The 26976-nt window shown below is 39.0% G+C and overlaps 1 protein-coding gene across 1 annotated transcript; it reads right to left on the bottom strand.

Moving 5' to 3' along the window:
- Nucleotides 1-23663: 23663 nt before the first annotated feature.
- LOC149289827 (nuclear receptor subfamily 0 group B member 1-like) lies at nt 23664-25853 on the bottom strand. Its single transcript, XM_089490332.1, has 2 exons — nt 25256-25853; nt 23664-23908 (listed from the first exon to the last, which is right to left on the bottom strand). Exons 1-2 carry the CDS (start codon nt 25851-25853, stop codon nt 23664-23666), a joined length of 843 nt encoding a protein of 280 aa, XP_089346458.1.
- Nucleotides 25854-26976: the final 1123 nt, after the last annotated feature.

Consider the following 26976-nt stretch of genomic DNA (forward strand, 5'->3'; position numbering starts at 1 on the left):
ATGCCAGACGAGCCCCCTGCTGGCGACCAATAGAGTCGCTCGTACAATAGAGTCGCTCGTACCAATAGAGTAGTTCACACAACCCTTTAACCCTTGATGGCGCAACTTGGCTGGCAGAGATCATTGGTCTCCCTGTTCCAACAGTTAAAAGTCCGTACGAACGACCAATAAAGTCGCTTGTACAGACCTTTACTGTATGGGCAGGGAGACCAGTGGTCTCTTCCAAGTTGCGGCACCAGGATTTTAAAAGTCTATACGAGCGACTCTATTGGTCTCTACAGGTGTACTTCATTGGTTGATGGCAGAGGATGCCCCTGCAGGCGGCCAATAGAGTTGCTCGTACAGACATTTAAAATCCTGGCGCCAAAGCTGCTGCATAGTCCGTACCGTGTTAACCCCATATTAACCACTTCTACAAAAAACTAAGAAAAAAAAAACGAACACGAAGAATGTACACGGATATTCGCCCCAAACCGAACACAGGAACGGGTGAATATTTGCGGAATACGAAGATTCCCCCCCCCACATGAAGACGAACACGAAGAGTTGGCCGGCACCCAATTCTAGTGTGTAATAAAACTATTATGCTGGATCCAGTGGAGCAGAGTAGGTCAGTCACAGGAGACCAGGCTGGAAATGGCTGGAGACTCAAAGGTCAGACAAGCTGGGTCAGCAGCAGGAGAGCTCGGAAAATAGCCAGATCAGAAGACTAGGAGCAGATCATGGTAACAAGCCAAATCAGGAGACAAAAAGCAAGGTCAAACAATCCATGTCACAACTGGTTATCGAGTTCAAAATAGAGCTGCAGCACAAAGCACGGCTTACATCAACCAAGGGTAAAGAAATAATAAATGTCCTGCGTTAAACTAGGGTGTAGGAACCGAGAACGGGGCAGAGGAAGTCAGGCAGGGTGATCCGAGGTCACAAATGCACGTCACTCCTGTACGCGAGTAGACTCGGCGTCACGTCGACAAGGAGGCAGAGTAGGGGGCTTGCTGTGGTTGCCCGCTACTCCAGACTGATTGTTGCTGGGGGGGACAGCTGCCAAGAATGACCCAGCCCCATGAGCAGCCTGCGGGGAGCAGAGTCGGACAGTATATCTGCATATGTTAGTGTATCTCAGTAAAGCAAAGTTCAGGGGTCTGCCTGACACACACTGTATCTGGCTGTCTACCATGGATAAGCAGTGCTTCAAGGTTGTAACTAGAAAAACTATCAACCCATCTGGCAGTGATGTAGCATTAAGGTATTTATTTTACTTCAACGTTAGATGAAAGTCAATCATGTAAAATAACAATCAAAATTTTAATTTGCAATATTTGTACATAGGGTTCTCTAGTGGCCACAACCAGATGTTCAAATTATTACTAACTAATTACTCAGGAGCCAGGAAAATCTCCATTGAGCATCCACTATTCCCCTACCGTTTCTTATTCCCCTATAAATTTTACCTAGTATGTTAATGACTTTGAGGTATCATACAGCACAAAGTTGTAACAGCCAGGACAAATGAACATGGATTTAACAAATAATCCAACAATTTTGAAACCCAAGATTATACTGTAATAGGAGATAATATTTACATAGTACTGTTGTCAATCATAACATTAAAAAAATGAGGTGAGAGAAAAATATTTTCTTTAAATAAACTTGAAAAATTGGACTTGATGAATTGTGTTCATTTGTGTTCATTTGGTCATTAGCAGTACAGGCTTAAAGCATGGGCTCAGATGTCCCCCTCCCATTTGCTCGCTCTATGTCCATTCTACTGTCTCACCGATTGCGCAAACCATGTTTTACCCATCACCTACAGCAAACAAGGTCCATGAAGGCTAAAATAGTAGGGGTTTATTCATGTGTGTATTGATTGGCCACTGTTTGTTGCCCTCATTTGTTACTGTTATTTAACTGTAAGTTCGAACTGATTGGTCCCTGTTGAAGGTATCTCATTGGTCGCCCTGCTCCGTGTGCTTAATGCTCATCGACTAGAGAAAACATCTAGCAATTCATTTGAGTTTGTATGTACATGCCTTGAGTCATTACTGTTCTGTGGTCCATAAAAACTTTGTTCTCCTCTCAAAGTGTTCAGTTTGGGTTGTATCCTAACTGGCGTGTCATGTTGCTCTAGGTGGCTTAGTGCTTTGTAGAACTTTTTACCAGAGGAGCTACATTTTAATATAAAAACAAAGTGGTTACCCATTCACAGCCACTGAACCCCGGTAGGAATCCGGCAATGACTGCCAGGGACTCTACTGTCAAACTGGATGTTGTTGCACTGATGTTAGAGGTGGGTTCATTTAATGACTCATTTGGAGACAATGAGAGTTTCCTGCACTAATTTGAGCACCAATGCCATCTACACCAAATCAAAGTTCATAAGTTGGTTGCTATCTTATTCTGCAAAGCTCCCCAAAGGAGTAGCAGCAGCATACTGAGCTATTCCTGATGAAGGGAACCAGGACTATGCAGAGGTAAGACAACAACTGCCCGAAGGCAACGCCAAGGTAAGCAAGATGACAAGATCCAGAGCCACCTGCAGCCCTACCCATAATTAGAAACCTTTGCAGCAGGTTATAGTCAACATAGTAGGATCCTAAGATAGACCCAGCAAATGCAGTAAGATATCTATCCTCACAGTTTTAGATTTTTGCTACTCAGTATCCAGACACATTTGCCTTAGTCAAAATCACTATAGAGACCATAGCAAATGCCCTGGTAACTATCTTTACGAGAGTTGGCTTTCTCAGAGAGGTACTGTATGATCAGGGCACTCGGGTTACGTCAGACCTCTTGCTATTTATGGAAGGTGCCTCAGGAGTCCATAACTTCTCCTCTCCACTTTTGTTAGGGTGGAAGGTAGATTGTCCCCTTGATATCCTTCGAGAATATTGGGAGAGAAAGTTTGATCCCATAGAGATCCTCACATGTAGTAGAGCTGAAGAAGAAATTAGAAACCCTTCTGGGGTTGACCTTCACAGGCACAGTCCCAGCATGATATTCATAGCCAGTCCTATGAATTTCAGATTATACAATGGGTCTTGGCACCATGCCTGACCTTTTTGAAAAGATTACAGGCATCCTGTGTACAATTGTTAACTCATTAGCATACCTGGGAACTTCTCGGCTCCGGCTACCCGGAGCCTTCACTTGCAGGACGCGGCCAGGACTGCACACTGATGTCAGCGGGCGGCCCCGCTGATGTCGGTGGGCGGTCCCGCTGACGTCAGGGGAGTTCCCACTGACGTTGGTTGGCAGTCCCGCTGATGCCAGGGGAGTTCCCGCTGACATTGGTAGGCGGTCCCACTGACGTTGGGGGCGTTCCCGCTGACATCGGGGGAACACCCCCATGAAAATGAAAAAATGGGAGGGGAGCGGGGCGTATCAAGACCCCGCTCCCGCGACCCAGAGGATTCGGGTCTTGACCCGGAGGAGCAGCTCTCACCTGGCAATCTCCGGTTCAAACCCGGAGAGTTCCCAGGTATGCTCATTAGTAGCTGCTGGACATGAGGAGGAGTCAGCCTAGTAGCTGTTACAAGGACTTAGTGTGCCTTGTAAAGAACCTAAAAACCAGGCATATATATTGTATTATTTCCATCCATACCAGCTATGTATACCTGTAAATATAGGTGAAACATTTTTCCCTTCATTTTTCATACTAAATGATAGCTTATATTACATGGGAACTGCACTTGTCCTGAAAAACACAATATTATTATTATTGTTTTATATAGAAAAATAATATTCCACATTGCTTCATAATAGCTAAAAAGGTCATAACAAGCAGTGATCACATGACAATTTGGAATCACAGAAATAATATGTGAGGTGGAACCTGCTAAAATAAGGTGAACAAAAAAAAAATTACAGATGACAAAAAAAGTGCTGAAAAATGCTTCCATGCTTTAGTTTTTTTTTAAAAACACATAGTGCACCCTCTGTCCTTAAAGGGTTAAATATTGTGTTTATAAGTATGTGCTTTTATTTACGTGCTTTACTCTTTGGGGAATCTGTGTAGTAAATTATGTAAATACAGTGTTCCTATACAAGAAAAAAATATAAAATCTCCAAGTGAAGGAATGCTGTACAGTTTACAGAATAAGCAATGAATCTAGATAATTCTCTCTCCTTAGTTACAAGGGACGAATTCTGAAACAGAACTGTAAATAACGATTTTACTTATCTACTTGCTAATAACCCCCACTAGACCCATTTTCTGGTTACTGCCTCTCTCTGACTGAAAACATACTGAATGATATGCTTTACACTTTTTTGAGTTAACATTACACTTAAATGAGTACATAATGTGAAGTGTGAATATGTATTATCCAAAGCATTTAATTAAAGAAAATATTACCATTTGTTACATCATCCTAGGAAACAAACACATTTAAATTACCATATTAATGAAGAATATAAAAAGGTAATTTTAAAAAGGGTAAAAAAAAAATACTTGCAGACCTCTCTCCCTGCTGCTCAAGTGAAGCAAATAATTTTTGGTTCCAAGGCTAGATTAAGGTGTTTAGGGCCCTGGCAACTTCGGCAACTTTTCTTGCACCCAACTAGTCATGTCAACACAAATAAAACATAAAATGTCACAGACTATCCTTATTAATATAGTATTAACCCCTTAAGGACAATGGGCGGTCCCTAAACCCATTGAAAACAATGCATTTTGAGCCCGTACATATACGGACTTTGTCATTAAGGGGTTAATAATAACACGGGTATAAAAAACTAGAAACTAAAGCTCCTTTAAACTGACTTAGAGTTAATGTCAGCCATTGCACTTAAATACTCTTCTTTGATGTCTGCAGTCTTCTCACCAGCTGGGTAAAACATCCTGCCCAGCCTGCGACTGGACACACAAGTCCACCTCGCACGGAAACGTAAGGCAAGAAAGTGAAGCCAGGGAAGAAGAAGGAGGCTAAATCACCACTCAGAGCACTCTGTGGCTTAAAGCCCACCTACTCTTTCTGCCTGGGTTTAGATGGACACAGGGAGAGAGGAGCATGATCTGCGCTGGATTAATCAGGTAAAATGCTGACAGGTGTAGCTTGATTCCTGGGCCAGGCCTTGTCCAAAAGCACCCGAAATAAACATATAATACACCATTATGGATTGAAAAGACCACAGCCAAATAAATGTATTTCACCAATCATTGCCACGCAGCCTGTAAACCAAAAGAGGTGCATTAACACAGGCAGTGACCCCAGAATTTAGCAGTTTAAACTACATAAAACAAAAAAAAACCCAAGCTTGCCAAGACATACCAGAGCTAACCAACACCACGTATATTGGTATGTATACCGAAATGACCGCCAATAAACAGGCCACCACATAAGAACATAAGAACCCCCCAGATGCCTGGCAATCTGCAACCCCTGGCTGTGAGCAGAGCACACCTATAGTAAAGCAAGAAAAACGGGAACAAAAAACACCACAAAATATACCCACTTAGGGAGGGAGAGTGGTAAAAACAACACCAAGTTAAGAAGGCACAAAACAGAAATCGAAAACCCTTTGCCAACCTTTTGTGTATTTGAATGTTATGTATATGTTGCTTACAAACACAGACGAGCAGTGGAACATAACTTCTTTTCTTTACTCCATTAACCACATGCAACACATTAAGATATATACACAAGAGACCTAACACAACAGAACAAGTACACATTTCCATTATGCTGCCATCTACTGGCAAAACAGACTACATATTTCCCCAATACGTAACACAACCCCTTAAGTATCCTCCTAAACTCCTCCCCTTCCTTCTGTACTTTAACTAGCCCTGCTCTGCATCCCTGTCGTTGCCCCTTAAGTCAAAGGTGACCCTGTGGGCATAATATGTGCTTTATAGCAAGTTCCTCTCTGCTCGTGTCTGACAGACCCTCACATTACTCCAGAGCTCACTGGTTTTACAGGTTGTTTCAGAACTCTCACTTAAACTAGGTTGGTTTCGATCTTTCAGGTTCTGGATTGACCAATATGCCAATAGAAAGTAAAACAAAACTATAATACAAGTATAATTGCTTATACCACCAAAGGATAAATTAATCTTAAGCAGAGTTGACATACATATGTAGTCAGATTGGCAGGGGCCTCATAAGTTTAAAGCCTATCCAGCAATCATATTTATGGGGCACATGGGCACACAGGGACAAAAATAGGGAGGAATTTAAAAAAAAATATTTATTTATATATATATATATATATCGCCTGGAAAAGAAAAGTAGGGGGGAATTAAAATATATATAAATATATATATATATAGGTATATATCGTCGCCTGGAAAAGAAAGTGCACCCTCTTTGAATGCTATGGTTCTACATACCATGACATAATAACAATCATCTGTTCCTTACCAGGTCTAAACATTAGGTAAATACAACCTCAGAACAACAACACATGACATACTGTATTGCACCGTGTTATGATTTATTCAACAAAAGTAAAGTCAAAATGTGTGAAAAACTAACTACACTCTTACCGCTTGCATAAGTAGCCAATAGGTGATGCTAATCAAATGCGCTTCATTAATTGATCAACAGTAGTTGTTACCACCTCTATAAAAGCTGAAGTTTTAGCAGCTTGCTGGTCTGGAGCATTCAGGTGCGTGTTAACACAATGCAAAGGGGGAAGACATCAGAAATGATCTCAGAGAAGCAATTGTTGCTGCCAATCAATCTAGGAAGGGTTATAGGGCAATTTTCAAACAATTTAAAGTCCGTCATTCTGCACAAAACATTCAAGACAGTTGCTAATCTTCCTAGGAGTGGATGTCCCAGCAAATTCACTCCAAGGTCAGTCCATGCAATGTTCAGAGAAATTGCAAAAACCCAATAGTTACATCTCTACAGGCTCTACAGGCCTCAGTAAACATGTTAAATGTTAAAGTTCATGACAGTACAATTATCAGAAGACTGAACAAGTATGATCCGAAGCACACCAGCAAATATATAACAAAATGGCTGAAAAAGAAAAGAATCAAGGTGTTACAATGGCCCAGTCAAAGTTCATACCTCAACCCAATTGAAATGGGACCTTAAGAGAGCTGTCCATAAACAAACACCTGCAAACATCAATGAACTGAAGCAACATTGTAAAGAAGAGTGAGCCAAAATTCCTCCACAACAACGTGAGAGACTGATAAAATCATACAAAAAATGAGTACTTCAACTTATTGCTGCTTGAGGTGGTTCTACAAGCTTTTGAATCATAAGGTGTACTTCGTTTTTAACACATGGCTTCTCCATTTTAGCTTTATTTTTGTTGAATACATCATGACACAGTGTAATATGACATGTGTTGTTGTTCATCTGAGGTTGCATATACCTAATTTTTAGACCTGCTAAGAAACAGATGATTGTTGTTATGTCCTGATAGGTAAAACCATAGAATTCAAAGAGAGTGTACTTTCCTTTTCATGCAAGTGTATAGATACAGTGTATATATATATATATATATATATATATATATATACGATGTCAAAAAATAGAGTATTGCAGAGTCTGCGGTAATACCTTTTTTATTGGACTAACATAATATTAAAAAGACAAGCTTTCGAGAGTTATCCTCCCTTCATCAGGTCTGAAGCAATACTAATCAACATGATAGAGGTTACAACTTAAAAAGTGATGGTATAAGAGGGGGGGGGTTGAGTGGGGTGTCGTAAATAATAGGTGTGGAGGTGAGAAATGCAGAAAGGTAGAGAGATAACCCAGGGACAGAACAAATAAACTAAGGGAACCAATAACCACAGTAAAACATCAAAGATAACAGCAATTAGACATTGGATGACTAGATGAAGTTCATATGAAGTTCTGGTAGTGTGTAAGGAAACCAGAATCCACATTAAGTCCCTCTTTTATGGTGTTAAAATGTGTAATCATTTTCATCTCAAATGTATTTCTTTCCTGAGAGTCTCTGAAATTTCCTTTGAGTACTTTAATTTTTAGGTTTTGGATGGAGTGATTGTTCTGTGTGAAATGATGTCCTACCGGGGTGCAATATTTTTCTTCCTCATGGTTTTTGATGGAGCTTCGGTGCAGGTTCATTCTAAGGTGCAGCTCAAGCCCAGTTTCTCCAATGTAGCACCCTTTGTCAAATGCAGAGCATTGTATCATGTACACCACATTTTTAAACATTTTAACACCATAAACACCATAAAAGAGGGACTTAATGTGGATTCTGGTTTCCTTACACACTACCAGAACTTCATATGAACTTCATCTAGTCATCCAATGTCTAATTGCTGTTATCTTTGATGTTTTACTGTGGTTATTGGTTCCCTTAGTTTATTTGTTCTGTCCCTGGGTTATCTCTCTACCTCTCTGCATTTCTCACCTCCAGACCTATTATTTAAGACACCCCACTCAACCCCCCCCCTCTTATACCATCACTTGTTTTAAGTTGTAACCTCTATCATGTTGATTAGTATTGCTTCAGACCTGATGAAGGGAGGATAACTCTCGAAAGCTTGTCTTTTTAATATTATGTTAGTCCAATAAAAAAGGTATCACCGCATACTCTGTAATACTCTATTTTTTTACATCGTGTCTACTGGACTAATACGGCTTCACCCTTTTACATTATATATATATATATATATATATATATATATATATATATATATATACACACATATGGGATATATCGGGAAGCAAGTAAATCTTTTATCCTCAAAGTTGATGTGTTAGAAGCAGGAAAAATGGCCAACGTATGGATCTGAACAACTCAGGACCAAATTGTAATGGCTAGACGACTGGGTCAGAGCATCTCCAAAACTGCAGCTCTTGTGGGGTCCAAGGAAGGAAAAGCGGGAAACCGGCGGCCAAGGCTTATTGAGGCACGTGGGGGACAAAGGTTGGCCCGTGTGGTCAAATCCAGCAGACGAGCTACTGTAGCTTAAATTCCTGAAAAAGTTAAAGCTGGTACTAATAGAAGGGTGTCAGAACACACAATGCATTGCAGTTTGTTGCATATGGGGAAGCGTAGCCACAGACCAGTCAGGGAGCCAATTCTGACCCCTGTCCACTTCCGAAAACACCTACAAAGAGCACATAAGCAGAAGAACTGGTGGCCTGGTCTGATGAATCACTTTTTCTTTTACGTCATGTGCATGGCCGGGTGTCTGTGTGTCGCTTACCTGGAGAACACATGGCACCGGGATGCATTCATGGAGGTCCCACTTTGCTACTTACAGGACTTTAAGGATCTACTGTTAATGTCTTGGTGCCAGATATCACATCAACCCTTCCAAGGTCTAGTGGAGTCCATGCCTTGATGGGTCAGGGCTGTTCTGGTGGCAAAAGAGCACCCTACACAATATTAGGCAGGTGGTCATAATATTATGGCTGATCGGTGTACATATACTGTATAATGCTACTGAAGTGTACGTAAGCAGCAGCATTTAGCTGATAAAATGCTATTTGTAGGAAGAGAAGCGGGGAGACATGTCAAGTTCCCAGTCACAAGCAACTCTATTGGTCGTTCGTACGTACCTTTAACTCTTGGAGCCAAGTTGTGGCACCAGGATTTTAAAAGTTGGCCATCAACCAATGGCAGAGGAGCTCCCTGTCGGTGACCAATAGAGTCACTCGCACAAATCTTTAACTCTTGGAGCAGGGAGACCTTGGTGGGTTTTTTGTGTTCTGGTGGAGAGCATGATTGCATGCTAGGGAGCTTCAAACAAATGCTTGCCCAGGATCCAATCAATATTAAATATGGCCCTGGGTGGAGGGGCAGGGATGGTTGGGGAGATCATTGATCTCCCACTAACAAACCAAAAATAAAGGGGGCTTAAGACCTATTTACCCTTGTCTCCTTGTGTAATAAAATATATATATATAGGGCCAAACACAAACTTCGTATCAGGAACAACACATAAATATGTGCGTCAAAAATAGGCAGAGTCACTTAGATGCAAACAAAGGTAAAACATTTAATACGAACAAAAATAGAAGAAGAATATTAAAAGTAGATAACAAAAATAATACAAAACGAGTCTTACAAAACCTTGGAGAGGAATTTTAGTTCATGACATCTGTCCTATGCATTCCTGAGGATGGAGGGAGGGAGTGTTGGGACGTGAAGAGTACATGGATGGCAAGTACATCTCCCCTCTACCTCTCCTCCTATGCTTCTCCAAGGCCTTAACTTATATACACAGTTTGAATAATGATGTCAGTCTTGTCAGTCTATTGGTCTTCACCTAATTGGGTAAACATGCTCACTAAGATCTTTACACGTCGAGACCCTATTTTAGGTGGTGGCTGTAGCATACTGTAATGCCCTTTTAGAGTTACAACTATACCCTGCATTAGCAAGTTACTATCCTATCTATAGAATGCCTGTTCAGCAAATCCTTCATTCCATATCTTAAGGTCAAGGAAACCTTGAAGCCTATCATTGAACTATTGCCTATACCAATAATTATATATGGTCCATTTCTTAATTGAGGTTTATTAGAATCTTTTACAATTCCCCCTGATGATAGGATAATATCCTTATCATATATTTTCAAATACACACATTTACTCACCATTCGTATCACATTCGTATCACATTTATACTACAATCACATCACACTTTACCTGGGACCATATGATCATCATTAGCATGAGACACCCTTTTCTCTACATTTGTTATGGAATGAGAGGATTGTGCTCTTTTTATCATTTCCCTTAATATTCCATCTCCCTTATCTACTTCATACTTAACATGTTTATATATCTTACTTATTCTACACATAAGAAAACTTTGATAAACAATACATAATAAAACAAGTATAGCTATAATAACAATTGGATTTAACAATATATTCCCAGCTGCGGATTTTACCGAAGATTGTGACCACATATTTACAGATTTTTTAAAATTTGACCACCAATTAACTCCAGACAAATCATTCCATTGATGTTGAATTTGTTCTAATTCACCTTGTTTATGTTGGAAAACAATTTCTGCATCTTTCAATTGTTGCTTTAACATGGCCAATAATCCCTTATCTTTCTTTATTTCCTCTGTCCATGTTTCCCAAGGAAAATGGTCTATCTGTGTCAGATTAAATTGCTGAGGTAGTGTTCTTAAACGCTCTGTACCTATAGTGGAGACATTAAACTTTTTCCCATCTATCTCCAACTTTTTCAAATCACCTTCTATGCAATATAATCCTCTGTGAAGAGTATCATTATGCATACAATTTGAAAAGAATGCTCTGACCAATGACTCCTCCTTCATTACTTGAAAACAAACTTTCCCTATCTTTACTTGAGTCATTAATTCATGCATAGATGTAACACTTTCAATCCTGGCCTCACATGATGAATGATTGTGAAAACAAGAATGATAGACAACCTTTTCTTGCCCTGGAAGACATATTACTTTAGAAACAAAATGAAGACAAGCTGAAACATCTAATTGTTCCAGATTTTCCCCATCAAATACAAAATCTGTATACCTTAAATTATAATGAATCAATTGTGTGTCACTGACTGGAATTCCTAAAACTGTTACTGGTACCACTACTTGTTCAACTCCTGCCACTGGGATTAAAGATGTTTTCCCTTTTGACCAAACGAGTGATGCTTCCTGGGGTAATAGTAACCTTGTCCCACATTGTAGTTCTATAGGTTCCAATTCCTCTTGGCTTTTCACACTATGGGGATTAACTCTAACTTCAGGTGCTATAGAATTAGTTACCGTAAACACAAAAGATACTTTGACCATAGCTATTTCTCTTTCCACCTGAAAGTTCCAAACCCTAGTCCAATCATCGTCCCCTGCTGATATAGAAAGCAGTGAAGGATCCAAGATTTTACCATAAGACTGAGTCTTATACCAAATCTCTGTCTTTGATTTTCCCATTTTCCCTGATGTTAACATCTCATTGGTAACATCACCTGTCCATTGTGCATGTTCTTCTCCCTTAATTGTTATAAACCACCACATGGACTCAGTAGGATGACATTCCCAAACACCTGTCTGATTATTATGGGTATAATTCCCCTGTGACTGTGTGAATTTGGCTTTTGGTCCTACTTTTGCATGAACCGTGATCTCTGAGGTATGCTCAAAAAATATAGTCAAACAAGGTTGATCTCTGGAGCCATAACCGAATCTAATTTGTCCAACAATGTCTTTTGATGTATCAATGTCTGATGTCAGGAGTCGATCCACTTGAACTTCTCTTATCTTATGTGATAACAATGTCTCCTGTGGTAAATCCTTTGTCGGATCATCAATTCCAATTGGCTTCTGGTATAGATCAAACAACACAGCAATCAAAAAACTCAGCACCAACAACCATGGAAGTAATATGTAGCACGCTATCTTGATGTCACGCTTCTTGTATTGCTGTTTCTTTGGAGGTTCTTTGTCCAATAGTAAACAGTTTTGTTCCTCCATTTTCTTGCAGAACTGTGTTCCTGCAAGAACAGAATTTAGTTAGAAACATATAATTTACACTGGTCAACATGTACCCACAGCTTCTGCTGCCTACGGGTATTTTTCACAGTCTTTTCTGTCCTTTGAACAAGGATCATAACTTGACCCATAGTGTCGATTATTTCAAACGGTCCTTCCCAATTACTTTCCCACGGTCCCGCCTTCCTAAAAGTCTTAATCATTACTGATGCTCCTTTCACAAATTTAGAAGAGTGAGGCGGTACCATACGCTGCATTCTAGACGCTGCGTGTGGAAGGATTGCTTTTAAATTATCCTGAAGTACCTGTAACCACTTAGTTCTTGCAATGGCATCTTTCTGTGGAGTAGACAAAAACGGTTCATGAGGAAAGATCAATGGCATTTTCCTCCCTGTCATTAATTCAAAAGGTGTATACTGGGTAGTTGAGGAACTTGTTCCCCTAATACTCATCAATACCAGAGGTACTGCATCAACCCAAGTATTTCCTTTATCGAGTAACATTTTTGCAATTCTAGACTTAATCGTTCTGTTCATTCTTTCTACAATACCTGCGGACTGAGGATGGTATGGAACATGGAATTGTTGACGTACCCCCAGGATTGCGCAAACAGCCTGCATGACTTTGCCAGTAAAATGGCTCCCCCTGTCAGATGAAATCATCCTTGGGATTCCCCAAGTACAAAAAACATGATTCACCAATGCTTTTGCCGTAGACAAAGCATCATCTTTCCTGACAGGTAACAGTTCTACCCACTTAGAAAATACATCTACCACAACCAATGCGTACCTGAGACCTTGTTTACCTGAAGGTAGGGGACCTACGTAGTCAATCTGCAATGTAGACCATGGACCGTCTGCAGGTGCAATTCTTAGAAGTGGAGGCTTTTGTCCTTTAGGCCTGGGGTTTACTTGAGCACAAATGAGACATGACTGAACAACATTTTGTACAGAGTCCTCCATTTTGTCCCAATAAAACTTCTCTTTGAGAATTTCCAGCAACTTTTGCTGACCCACATGACCTAAACTTTCATGATTATAGCGGGTGAATTCCGTCTGCAAGTGTTTAGGCACAACTGGAAGTAAATTACCTTGCATTTCATAACAAATCACTCCATTTTCACAAACAAAAGGAGGTGTTATTTTATTCTTACATTCCACAATGAACGGATCTTTCATCTGTTCATCACTAAATGAAGGTAAATTTGCTTCCTTACTCTTTACTGGTAGTACTTCCAACGGTTCTAGTTCCATCACTATCTCTCCTATCAAAGCTGCTTCCTTGGCTAGAGAATCTGCTTTCTCATTTCCCAAAGCTAAATCACTAGTTCCTCTGCTATGGCCAGGTACTTTGACAATAGCATATTGGTTAGGATTTTTAGAAGCTAGCTCAAAGATAGTCTGCAATGTATCAACATGACTTAAGATTTTGTTAGATGAATCCACAAAACCTCGTTTTTTCCACACAGGTAAGTAGTCTGTTAGTGAACGTACAACATATGAACTATCACTATAGACAGGGCCGGCCCTATAATGGGGCAGACTGGGGCAATTGCCCCAGGCGGCACTTTAGAAGGGGCGGCACTTTGCCGCCCCAAGCGCTTTTTTTTTTTTTGAAGCGGAGGAGAGAGAGAGGGGCACCGAGTGGTTTTAGCTTACCCGCTCGGCGCCCCTCTCTCTCTCTCCTCTGCGGCGAGTCTCCCTGTTCGGTCCCGGTGCCGGCTTGTAATGCAGAGCGCCGGAAGTGACGTCAATTTCCGGCGCTCAGCATTACAAGCCGGCACCGTGGCAGAGCAGGGAGACTCGCCGCAGGACTGTTTAAAGGTAAGTACCGGGGGGGGGTCGTAGATTATGCCGTCGGCGAAGTTTAAAATGCCGCCCCCCCCCCCCCCCCGGCGTCGGCGGGGGGGGGGGGCGGCGTTTTAAACTTCGCCCCAGGCGGCGTTAAGTCTTCGGCCGGCCCTGACTATAGATTACCAAAGGATCATTATTTTCTTTCTCATTAATTTCCAATACTGTTTTAACAGCTTCAATTTCTGCTCTCTGTGCAGAAAAATGTCCTGGTAGTCTGTGCTGAATAGCTCGGCCTTTCTTTGGAAACCAAATGGCATATCCGGTATAATATTGTCCTTTCAAACAAAATCTAGAACCATCTACAAACACTGGTTCATCAGTTTCCTCTACTTCTTTTCTAAAAAGAGATGGAAAATCCCCCTGAAATGTCTCAACACACTCATGTGATTCACCCTCATATTGCATTAGTTGAGGGAGCACATATTTAGCTTTATGATCCACTTCAATCTGTTTTGGAGATAAAGACAACAACCAATGTGCAAATCTTTGATGTGACACTCCTGGGATACTTTTTTCAAGAAGCAATTTCAAGGTGGAGTGAGGGGTCTGCAGAATTAGTTTGTTAAACCCAACAATATGTTCAGTCGCCTTGACTGCAAAGTGTACACCCACCAGATGTCTTGCACACGTTTCAAACCCTTTTTCCACAGGTGAAAGGAGTTTGGAAAAATAGCCAACTATTCTCCATTCCTTTCCCTGTAGCTGCAGTAAAACTGCCGAGACAGCCGTCTCCGAGGTATGAACTTGTAAAGCAAAAGGCTTAGATGGATACACAGTTGTCAAAGCTGGTGCTCTCTGTAAATCAAGTTTTAGTTGTTCAAACGCTTTCTGCTGCTCATCTCCCCATGGACCAAACAAATTGTCATCATCAGTACTTTTTAGTAAGTCATATAAGGGTTTAGCTTTTTCAGCAAAGCCCTCTATGAAGTCTCTAGAAAAATTTACAAGTCCCAGGAATTGTCTTAAAGCTTTGAAAGTTGTAGGTACAGGCAAAGCTGCTACTGTTGCTACTCTTTCCTGCAAAGGACGTCTCTGGCCTGGACTTATCAAAACTCCCAAGTACTGAACCTCTTGTTTCAGTAATTGGACCTTCCTTGGATTTAATTTCAATCCTGACTCGTACAACAGATTAAACAATTCTGCTAGCAAGGTGAGGTGTTCCTCTCTACTCTCTGTTGCCAACAAGATATCATCCACATACTGTAGAATACAATCTTGCCTTGAGAATTTTGATAACACTTTTGCCAATGCCTGATGAAACAGACTAGGTGACATGTGCGCCCCTTGTGGTAATCTGCAAAATACATATTGCTCATTCAGAAAAGTAAAAGCAAATTTGTATTGACAACTCCTCTCTATCTGAATACTGAAAAAACCATTACTGATATCCAGTACCGAAAAAAACTTTGCCTTAGCATTCAATCGAGACATGATGTCGGGGGTATCTGCTACAATTGGCGCCACATTTGGGGTACATTTATTAAACATACGCAGATCTAGAAGCATTCTATAAGAATTATCTGGTTTCTTAACTGCCCATAACGGATAGTTTGTCACCGAATTCGATTTGCGTATGACGCCTTGTTGAAGTAGTTCTTCAATAATTTTGGACAAAGGCTCAATTGAATCTGGAGGCAATCGGTACTGTTTCTGAGCTATGGGATCTGTTCCTTCCACTTTGACAACAACATCTTTCATCGTCCCTACCTCATTCTTAGATTGAGCCCATAACGAGGGATGTTTCTGTACAATTTCTACAAGAGTCAAGTCATTACAATCCATTTGTGGCCATACATGATTTGGGGATACCGCCTCAATTAAATTGATGACGGCCACTACACTGTAGTCACTTGGATCAATTACTACAGGCCCTTTAAGGTTATTACTTCTCCAAATCACTTGATTCCCTAAGTCAATGACCCAGCCTCGTTCTCTCATTACATCAGCCCCTAAGATATTTTCTGAGCTAGGACAATGCCAGATATCAATTTCAGTACACAAATAGCCAGGAATCTCAAACAAAACACCAGTAACCAAAGTTGCTGAAGTATTACCTTTACCACTAAAACCTACAATCGTGCAAACAGGTGAGTTAGATGTTATAGGTAAAGCTTGATTAGTCACACTTAATTGAGCTCCTGTATCAATTAGGAATGTAATCTCTTTTCCCTGTAATTTTCCCTTGACATATGGTCTGCCACAGTTGTCAGTTGACACTGGAGCTACATAGGTCAACTTACAGAGTGATTGATTCTTATCTAGTCACTGAGAGGGCGTCAGACCCCCCCTGACATTCTTTCCTGTTACATTAGTAGCAGTACTATTTGTTGTGAGCTCTTGCACCTGTCTTATTAGTGGAGTGTATGGGGACGTTGACTTAAATTGTTCACCAGTAGGTGGGGCTGTTGGCACCAGCCCATTCTCTTTCCCAAAATTTTGTGTTCTAGGGACAAATTTTCTATTTTTAAGAAATTGTTTACACTGCCACTTCAAATGTCCTCTTTGACCACAATGATAACAACTAACATTTGGTCTGAATATCTTTTGGTTAGTATTATCAAATCGTTAAAAATTAGTAGGATTAGTTTGTGGCTTGTGACAGTCATTCTGAGTTAATTCTCGCCGTTTGTCAATTAGTTCCTGTACTGTAGATACTTTTACCTTTACAGTTGACATTTTCATTGCTCTTCTAATACGATCAATGAATATGGCTGCTTCTTGCAAACTAGGTTTTTCAGAGGCAAGCTGAACTGATACAGGATCTAGATATTTAAATTTCCTTACAAATGCTATAATCATTGCCTGTGGTTCATCTCCATCATCAACTCCCATTACCATTCTATAGGCTTTCTCAAATTTCAACAAAAATGCAAAGGGATCATCTTGCAGATTTACTTTTAGAGATTCAATTAAGTCAAGAGATGGAGATGAGTCACCAGTTGTAAACAGAATTAATTGCTTCAATCTATCCATATCATTTGCATGCACTAATTGACCTAATGCATCCTCTGTAGGTGTGTCCTGTAACCTTTTGGACATATGTGAAGGTATCCATAGCCTAAAAATGGTGTTTCTTTGATTGTTATTTAATTGGAATTTGTCTGTATTTGTTTCAAATACATCAATATTATGGAATGCATCCATCTTATCGTCATATTTAGGAATATCTTTGGCAATTTTTATTAATTGATCATTAATTTTTAAAGTCAATTTTGTTGCACTGTCTCTGAGCTTTTGTCTCTCAACTCCTCCTACGTCAAGTTCCTCATCAGAATCTATTGTTGAGGTACCAGATATTTCAGGGACAAAAGATACGCCCTTCTTACCTTCTTGTCTTGTGATAACTGACACCTTCTTATTTTCTAAACATAGTTTAGACAGTAACTGAGCTTGTCTGTCCCTAGCCCTCTCCAAGTTCTCTAATTGCTGAGCTAAAACAAAACAGTCGGGACAGCTGTTAAAGTCGTCAGTACTGTCATCAGGGTTAGATTCTGGTACAACTTTGTTAATCATGCAAATACTTTGTCTAGGTTGTAAATCCTCCACAATCAAGTCATTAAACGTTTTAAACATGCTTAGGACATTTTGCAGTTTCTTCTTAAGTTTATCAATACATAACAATTTCTTATCTATCTTCATATTTTCTAGCTCACATTGTTTGTACATACTAGCCCATAACTGTGCATTAGTAGGACAATTATCAAATTGAAAAGTTATTTTACTTTTGTTAGCATATGTTTTTATAAAATCCATGACTTACCCTTCTTAATGAACTCTCCTTGAATGGCTGTTGTATCACGCTGTATGGCTTTCTTGCGTCTGCCGTCAATAGCGTCTCTTAGCACTTGTTGTTCCAATAAAATCTGGAAGTCTGTATCCTCAAAGGTTCTTTTCTTAATTATCTCCCGACAGTTTGCAAAAAGTGTACAGATATATCTGCCCTTCCCCCTGAGCAAGCTGGAGGGCAAAGGCCAGGAAAAAATACGCAGGGCTGGCACGCCAGATATGTAATAAAATATATATATATATATATATATATAGGGCCAAACACAAACTTCGTATCAGGAACAACACATAAATATGTGCGTCAAAAATAGGCAGAGTCACTTAGATGCAAACAAAGGTAAAACATTTAATACGAACAAAAATAGAAGAAGAATATTAAAAGTAGATAACAAAAATAATACAAAACGAGTCTTACAAAACCTTGGAGAGGAATTTTAGTTCATGACATCTGTCCTATGCATTCCTGAGGATGGAGGGAGGGAGTGTTGGGACGTGAAGAGTACATGGATGGCAAGTACATCTCCCCTCTACCTCTCCTCCTATGCTTCTCCAAGGCCTTAACTTATATACACAGTTTGAATAATGATGTCAGTCTTGTCAGTCTATTGGTCTTCACCTAATTGGGTAAACATGCTCACTAAGATCTTTACACGTCGAGACCCTATTTTAGGTGGTGGCTGTACGCATACTGTAATGCCCTTTTAGAGTTACAACTATACCCTGCATTAGCAAGTTACTATCCTATCTATAGAATGCCTGTTCAGCAAATCCTTCATTCCATATCTTAAGGTCAAGGAAACCTTGAAGCCTATCATTGAACTATTGCCTATACCAATAATTATATATGGTCCATTTCTTAATTGAGGTTTATTAGAATCTTTTACACCTTGCTCCCTCTTGAAGCATGTTGGCTATAAATGCAGATCCCCGGGTTTTGACATCAAATTCAGATACTCAGCATTAAAGTGGTATACAGTGCGACAAAGCACAGTGACAAGGGCCTGCACAAACAAATCTCGGGCTCACACCACAAATATAAAGAAGGTAAGATAAAGGGGAGAAGATAGTGAGTAAAGTGAGAGTTAGTGAGAAAAATGTAGAAAGATACAGAGAATGGGGAAATGATGAGAAGAGGTAGAAATGAGATAAATACCGTATTTGCTCAATTATAAGACGAGGTTTTTTCCAGAGCAAATGCTCTGAAAAATACCCCTCGTCTTATAATCGAGGTCATCTTCTAATCAGACTTCATTCTGCTGGGTCCGTGCTGCTTACCGCGCTTTGGTCACGAGCAGCGTCTCTGCTACTAGCAGCAGGAGAACAGGAAGCTAGCACAGTCCTCACATAACTCTACCTCCCCCCTCCTTCCTCTGGGGGCGGGGCCAGAGAAGTTGCTCGCACAGCCGGGCCCCTGCAGAAGTCTGCGAGTGGGAGATCTGCAGTTCAGGTAAGGGGTGGGGGAGGGTTTTTGAGCAAGTTTGTGTGATTAATGGAATGAATGAGTATTTAAATGTTTGTGAATGAGTGAGTGTTTGATAGCATGGATGTGTAAGGGGGGTGGTGGTGGTAGCATGGCATAGGGAGGCTGTTATCACACTACTATCATCCCCAGGCTCCAGCATGTACTGGCTGCCTTGGCTTGATAGGAGTGTGATTGCTGTTAGCAGTTATATATATATATATATATACCTCCAGAAATACATTTTAACCCCCTATATGCCACTGTGCCCCATGATATGCCTTTTAAGGCATATCATGGGGCAGAGGGGCATATAGGGGGTTAAAAGGCATATCATGGGGCACGGTGGCATATAGGAGGGTATAAGACATTTCTGGAGGCAGAGTGGCATATAGAGGGTTAAAAGGCACATCATGGGGCAGAGTGGCAAAAAGGGGGTAAAAGGCATTTCTGGGGGCAGAGTGACAAGCCTGGGGGCAGATGTGCATAACTGGGGGGGGGCAGGTTGGCAAATAAAAGGAAATAAAAAATATATTTTTCTCAATCATAGCTTTTATTAAATATGAAAATTAGTTTACATGAATTAATATTTACTAGTAAAACTTTTTTCCTATAGGGTAGTCTTATATTCAGGCTTTTTGTGTTTTTCCTAAATTAATATTTTGATTTTGGGGGTTATCTTATAATCAGGGTAAATACGAGCAAATACGGTAATCAAAAGGGAGGAGAGATGAGGTCAAGGGGAGAGATAAAGAGAGAATAGCAGAAATGAGATGAGAGTAGAGAGAGTGTGTTTTAGTGTTTTAAAAGTGTTTGTATGTGAAAAAAGCAAGTATGTGTAAAGGCAAGTGTGAATGCAAGGCCAAGCCAAAATGTGTAAGGGCAAGTGTGAATGTCCATGTTTATGTATGTGTGTATGAGCAGGTATGTACTTGTAATGGGGAGGCATTTGTAAGGGTAGAGTATATGTGTGTATGAATGAAACAAGAGTGCTTGTGAGCCAGACTGAGACACCTGAGAGGAGACCACTGTGTGTACAATCTGTTGGCAGGATAAATCCTGTGAATCCAATCTGGGCAAGTCCCGTGTCTTTGTGTCTTTTGCTACAAAGTTTAAAAAGTGGTCACATATGAATTATCGTAACAGTACAGTGGGCAAGGATAGTCCATTGCTTGCTATGTGTCTAGGTCAATTTGAGCCCATTGACATCTCGATATATGTACTGGTATGTCCATGTAAGAGGTGCTATGATGTTCCATTCCATAGAAGGTACCAACCAGTATGTCCACACTTTTATGCCGCTGCATGGGAGATGATTCTATCTAAAGACAGTCTGGCAAAAGCCAGCATCCCTAGCTTCTTGTTGACAGATGCGATCCAATGTCCCTCTGCATGAACACTGGTATACCATTATTGTCGACAATGCAACCAAGTAATGATGACATCCATCAGAATGTATCAGGGGCAGAAAACGAATTATTTTTACATGACATAACATTTAAAGAATGAGATCTTGCATATGGTAGCTACTTTCTAAATTCAAAAAAACAGTTTGGCCAGCAGATGGCACTAAGTGAAAGGTGATAATATAGTTAAGGCAGAATAGACACTACCACCACAGTAAGAGTCTAGAGATAACATATACTATTTGACAAATATTGCGTGGATACCACAAGAAATCACAATAATTAACTATGTATTGCTGTGGGTCAACCAAGCCTTTTTTGTAAGCTAAGCTTACTGGGGATGGCCTCCTTATATTGCTAACATTTAATGTGGCACATAATGTCACATGAGGGACAGCAAATTAGGTAGCAGCATTACTCAGCAGTCAGTCATATATTTAGTGTTGTAACCTCGTGGGTTATAAATATTATATTTAAATAACAACACATACACATATAACAAAATAGTTCCTATTAGTGACACCACTGAGCATTTAATTTGATTTAGTTTGTTTGCATGCTGTTTTTTTAACATATTAAATGCATTCAAGGTCTATCAGCTGTCAGAGGGTTTCTCCAAACAATACCAAGCAGGCGATCATGTCGCAGTAATAGTACACCCCTTCTATATCTTCAATTTAGCTATCAATACATTTAATGCCCCAATCACCATTTTACAAGGGTACAATACTAGAAGTGTTTTAGAATTTCTCATAGTAGCAATTATTTTGCCACCTAACACTGTGTTTTTCCATGTCCAAAGGGTTATCCTAAAAAAAATAGATGTCTCTCTATAATTTTGTTCAAAAAGCTCTCAATGAGAGAGATAACCAGTAGTACTTTATTCTGCATAAACCAGTCTGTTAGAAACAATGCTTTAAATCCAGTTCTAAAGAAGCTTTGACAAGGTAGCATTCTAACCACTAGGTGGCGCAATGAAGAGAAAACAATCTCTAGCACCCCATTGAGAAAAGAGATAATGTGCTGTTCCTATAAGATTTATTTGATTTGCTATAAATAGTTTGCAAAGTTTAAAAAAACAAAAACATATCCTTATATAATAGCTTCCATGCTGTTTTGTGCATTCTAAGTGTCAGTGTTCTCCTAGCATAGAAATGACAAGCTGTGAGAGAAAAAAATGCATCCAAACTTTTTTATATCACATGAAGAAAGAAAAAAAGAAAAAAAGAAAAAATAAATAAAAAAAAATATATATATATGGGTGTATGTGAAAACAGGTTAATTCCAAAAGTAGATGACATGCCTCAAATGTGGTTTTTATGGTATGGCTCAAAACAGACAGTTATGCCCAATTAAAAAATATGAATATGTTAGAAGGTTATCCACCATGTATTTTTCTAATTTAAACCATATTTTTTAATTATTTTAATTATATTGAATTATCAAAGTAATATTGCATTATTTTACAGTTGGATTAATAAAATATTTCTAACAAAATAACTTGTTTACTTTAAAGAATAGTCTTTATTATACAATATAAAAATACTGTCTTTGTAAAAAACAATAACTTACATATGTTACAATACTTTACAACACAATAACAGAAACATTTCAATAGATTTGGCATTTGGAATTAAATACATTTAAGCAACCACATCTCACAGAGAGTTTTCTGCTAAGCAGGGATGTAAAACCTAGTATGATACCACCATTGTCAGCTAACCCGGTTTCTATAGCTAAAAATAATTTAAATATAGATTAATGGAAACATTCATAAACTTATTTTGGCTTGTGCCTTTAACAGTAAGGTCGAACACTATATGCCAGTTTTCAATGTTTTTAGAACAGCTAAATACCACCCTTATTAGCACACAAGGTTATCTGTTCTATCTGTTCCTAATAGTTTAATTTGTAAAATAATATGCTTTCTGACACTTAGTACACTTTTACATAAGAGTGATTTAAGCATTGCATACATTGTAGCAGAGGTTTTCTGTTTTCTTAAAATAATAGCTGGGGAAAAACTCTTTAAAAAAACCCAAACTGCTAGTGATGTATAAATGCTATAGTTAAATTACATTATTACTTAGTTTACTTAGTTTATTACCTATCCATATGGATATTGTCTAAAAAAAAAGTGTATAAGACTGCCATCCGTTGATACTACAAATGCAAAAAGTTTTTAGTGGTACTTTTTATAATATTTTTTTTTTATATGAAATAAAGCAGCTGAAAAAAAAATCTCCAATATAATATAGAAATTCTCACCAACAAACATGTTCCTATAAACCTTTGTATTACTATATTGGATAATTGTAACACGTGAGAGGCACCTTCCACCTGCAGGGTTTGCTGTTTTCAGATACCATGCCTGCCATATTGCTATGGGATTCGTGGTGGGGATTTTACCTTGAGATGGTGAACAATTATATAAGGTGACAGTAGTATTAATTGTTAAAAAAAATAGTGCAATGCATTTTAATGTATGTACGCTTTAAACATACTAAATCAACAAATGTAATTTACAAATATATGCTTCTACATCCTATACATACATCCAACTAGTAGTCCGAGAGCAACATGTAAAGTTTAGTTAGCATAGTGACCATCCATTTGATAGCACTTATATACCAAAAATAATGCAAGTTTTTCACATCCTTTTAACAAAAGTCTGTGTTATTATTGGCAATTCCTATGCTCATTATGAACCACTTTGGCTTTCAAGAAGTCTTCATGTCATATTTTTGCACCCAGCATCTCCAACAGCATGTCATCCATGCTGACCGAACCAATTATTGGTCTAAAAAAGAGTTCTGCAATACCATTGGCATTGATGGATCTAAGCAGGGATAGCACAATAATTAACTTGGTAAACCGGGCCTGATCCCATCTGAGAATCATCTTTACATGCTCGTTTAAGGCTTGCTGGGCTTCTTGCTGTAATCCTTGAATGTATTGGATGCAGTGGAGTCCAGGTAAATCTGCAAGAACAAAATCCAAAAAATAGGTTACATTTTAACATAAAAATCTAAAAAAACAAAAAAGGTACTCAAATTTTGAAATATAAAAAATGTTATGCAACACGAAGTAGAAGAATAAAATGTTCATGGGAAAATCCAATACATAACTGATTAATCATTAAAAAAGAACCAAAACAGATGTATCCCGTGTACCTATTATAAACTAAAATCTTCCGGAAACTTAAATAATATTCATCCTCTAACAGCAGCCTTTATCTTGACACAAATCAGCAACCTGCTGTCGGATGCTACCACATGATATAATACAGATACACATGAAATAGAGTAATATTCTTTGTGAAATAGGATGTCACTTAAAATATGTGAATTGTTATACAAGTGAATATGTGTAAATTTACCACTCTCGTGAAAGATGACTGATAAAAATGAATGTGTAGTATCTTGGGATGGGGCCCAAGATCACTTAACCAATCAGAAAATAGTGTCTGACTACACTAGTAATATGAATATAAAGTACTTGTACGATTTAATACCACCTTGCTTGGTGAAAAGAACATATTTTCATAAAAAGTACAACTTTGTAACGTATTATTGAAATACAAAATAATCCAGGGGCGCTATATATATATATATATATATATATATATATATATAAAAATATATACACACACACACACACACACACACATACTCTTCACTTTATAAGATTTCCTTTTGTACTGATGCCTATAAATAAAATATGTTCTTATACATACATATAACAGATAATGGAATTCATGGATATTCTTATCCAGTCTATAATTTAATTTACAAGGTATGGTACATATTGGACAACATGCAATGTATAGAGAATAGTTCAAAATATATAAAATTACAAGGAGAAGACGGTAAAACATGGGAGAATTTATTTGTTGCATTCAGTATATTGTTATATAGGCTCACCAAGTTGATGTCATTAATAATGTGCAATATATATATATATATATATATATATATATATATATATATATATATATATATATATATATATATATATATATATACACATATATAAATAACCAGCATTCAATGCTGTTGTTATATTATAACTATATTATATAATATTGGTTTATTACAATAGATGCAATGTAAAATATTCTTCAATCAAAAATACAACAAAAAATATATTTTGTGCAAAGCATAGCTTCTGAGTATTTTGCTTGAGCTTAAGTAGCAATGTATGTGCTGTATTATATGTACTATTATGTATTATATTCCTTAATTTTGTAAACATTTCTGATAATTTCAGTACACAAATATTTCTAAAAGCAAGCAGCACTGTATAAAGAGAGGAAAAACTGTCTTTACCTGGATTAAAAAGTACTATGCCTTTAAGATAAGCATATTCCTTGGTGCTTATGTCCAAGCTCCAGCATTTGTCTAAGAATTCTTTGATCCACCTGATCTCTGCAGCTGAAGGTAGCTGTGGGAATTTGTGTTGATGTTCATTACTTCCTATGGGTTCTTCTTGGTGATCATTTAGCTTGACCACTTCTTGTCTATTAGTTAAAATCCTCTGTAACATACTGGGTTCTGATGTTTCCACAGTCTCAAAATTGACTTTGTCTTGTGCCAGCCCAAGCACTAACAGGGGAGCCCAGCAATTCCTCACAAGCACTAGTTGATCATCCAAAGGCAGCTCTTGAAAGCAGGGAACACTCTTGACAAATCTTAGAGTCTTTACCAACACTGCGGAGGCAGCTTTACAGGTTACCTGTGGGCTTTTCAAGCTAACCTTCTTCTGTGATCCACAGGAACATCCATGTCCATAAATCCCAGCGTGATCTTCCTTCTTAGGTTTGTTATTGTGTGATTCCTTCTGTTCTTCATTTTTTAGAATGTTGTATAAAATGCTTCCATGTCTCCTGTTATCCACAGAACAATGACATTTATCTAAACAAGCCATTGGGAAGTATGTGTGATGAGGGATCTGACAGCACTTGGGCTGCCTTAACTGCTCTTACCACTGCTGGTCTGCCTTTAATTGAAGCCAGACAGAAAGTATGCTGTTCCTGCTCTGCCTGCCCCTTAGGTTATTTATACCTTTGTTTCCAGTCAGACAATATCTGCAGTTCAAGAAGGGGCAGACACTCATTATTGGCTGCAAAAGAGAGAGAAGGGGGAAAGCAGGGTCCTCCTCCTCTTGTTTGCAAAGCTATGAAAAGCTAGAGGGAGCCTCAGAGCTTGAATCATTGGTTAGACCTCTCTGTTCATATTCTATTGTGCCAGCAATGCACTTTACTGAAATAAATGATAATAAAAGGTATAAATCCCTTTGTGTGTTACTAGAGTGAAGCAAAAAATAAATAAATATGTACATTTATTAGGAATTGTTTGCAAAGTATTATATTTGCTAATGTTAATTTATATTGGCTGAGTAACTGAGTCAGCCGTGACTATGCATCTATTTTGTCTGGATGTTACACACAGTAGCTTAAGTGAAAGAGTGTTTTGAGTTTGCTACGGTGACTGACTGTGAGTATTAAGGGGGGGACCAGCTGTCATACACACTATTCGCATGTGTCCCCTTTGCAAATGCATGTGAGGATTATGCATTTGATCTTTACCCTGCACCTCCACCAGCTATATTCTGATCAGGAAATGCGTTCTACCTGCGCGTGATGTGCTTACCCCAGGCAACCCCTGCGACCACTCACAAAAGTCGCTAAGTGTAATACCTGCAGCTAGCGGCATCCGATCTCTCACATTCTCTCACTTCATACGGTGTCTGAGTGATAAAGAGGCAGGAAGTGACATTATATCCTCTGCCACAGCATGGAGGAAAAGAGATACACCACTCCTGCAGGTAAGTGATGTAAACAGGGGTACAGGCAAGCTGTTTGGTGGCAAATGTGACATGGGCAGGTTGTTTGGGGACACTGGCAAGCTGTTTGTGAACAAAGATGGCGCAGGCACGCTGTGTGGCAGCACTGGCAAGCTGTTCGGGGAAAAAATGGCACAGGAAGACTGGGGCAATGATAAGATGTTTAGGGACAAAGGTGGCATAGACAAGCTGGAGGCACTGACAC

This window comes from Sceloporus occidentalis, unplaced genomic scaffold, assembly GCF_023333645.1.
Source record: "Sceloporus occidentalis isolate IW3139 unplaced genomic scaffold, rSceOcc1.0.p SCAF_43, whole genome shotgun sequence".
Classification (NCBI taxonomy): Eukaryota; Metazoa; Chordata; class Lepidosauria; order Squamata; family Phrynosomatidae; genus Sceloporus; species Sceloporus occidentalis.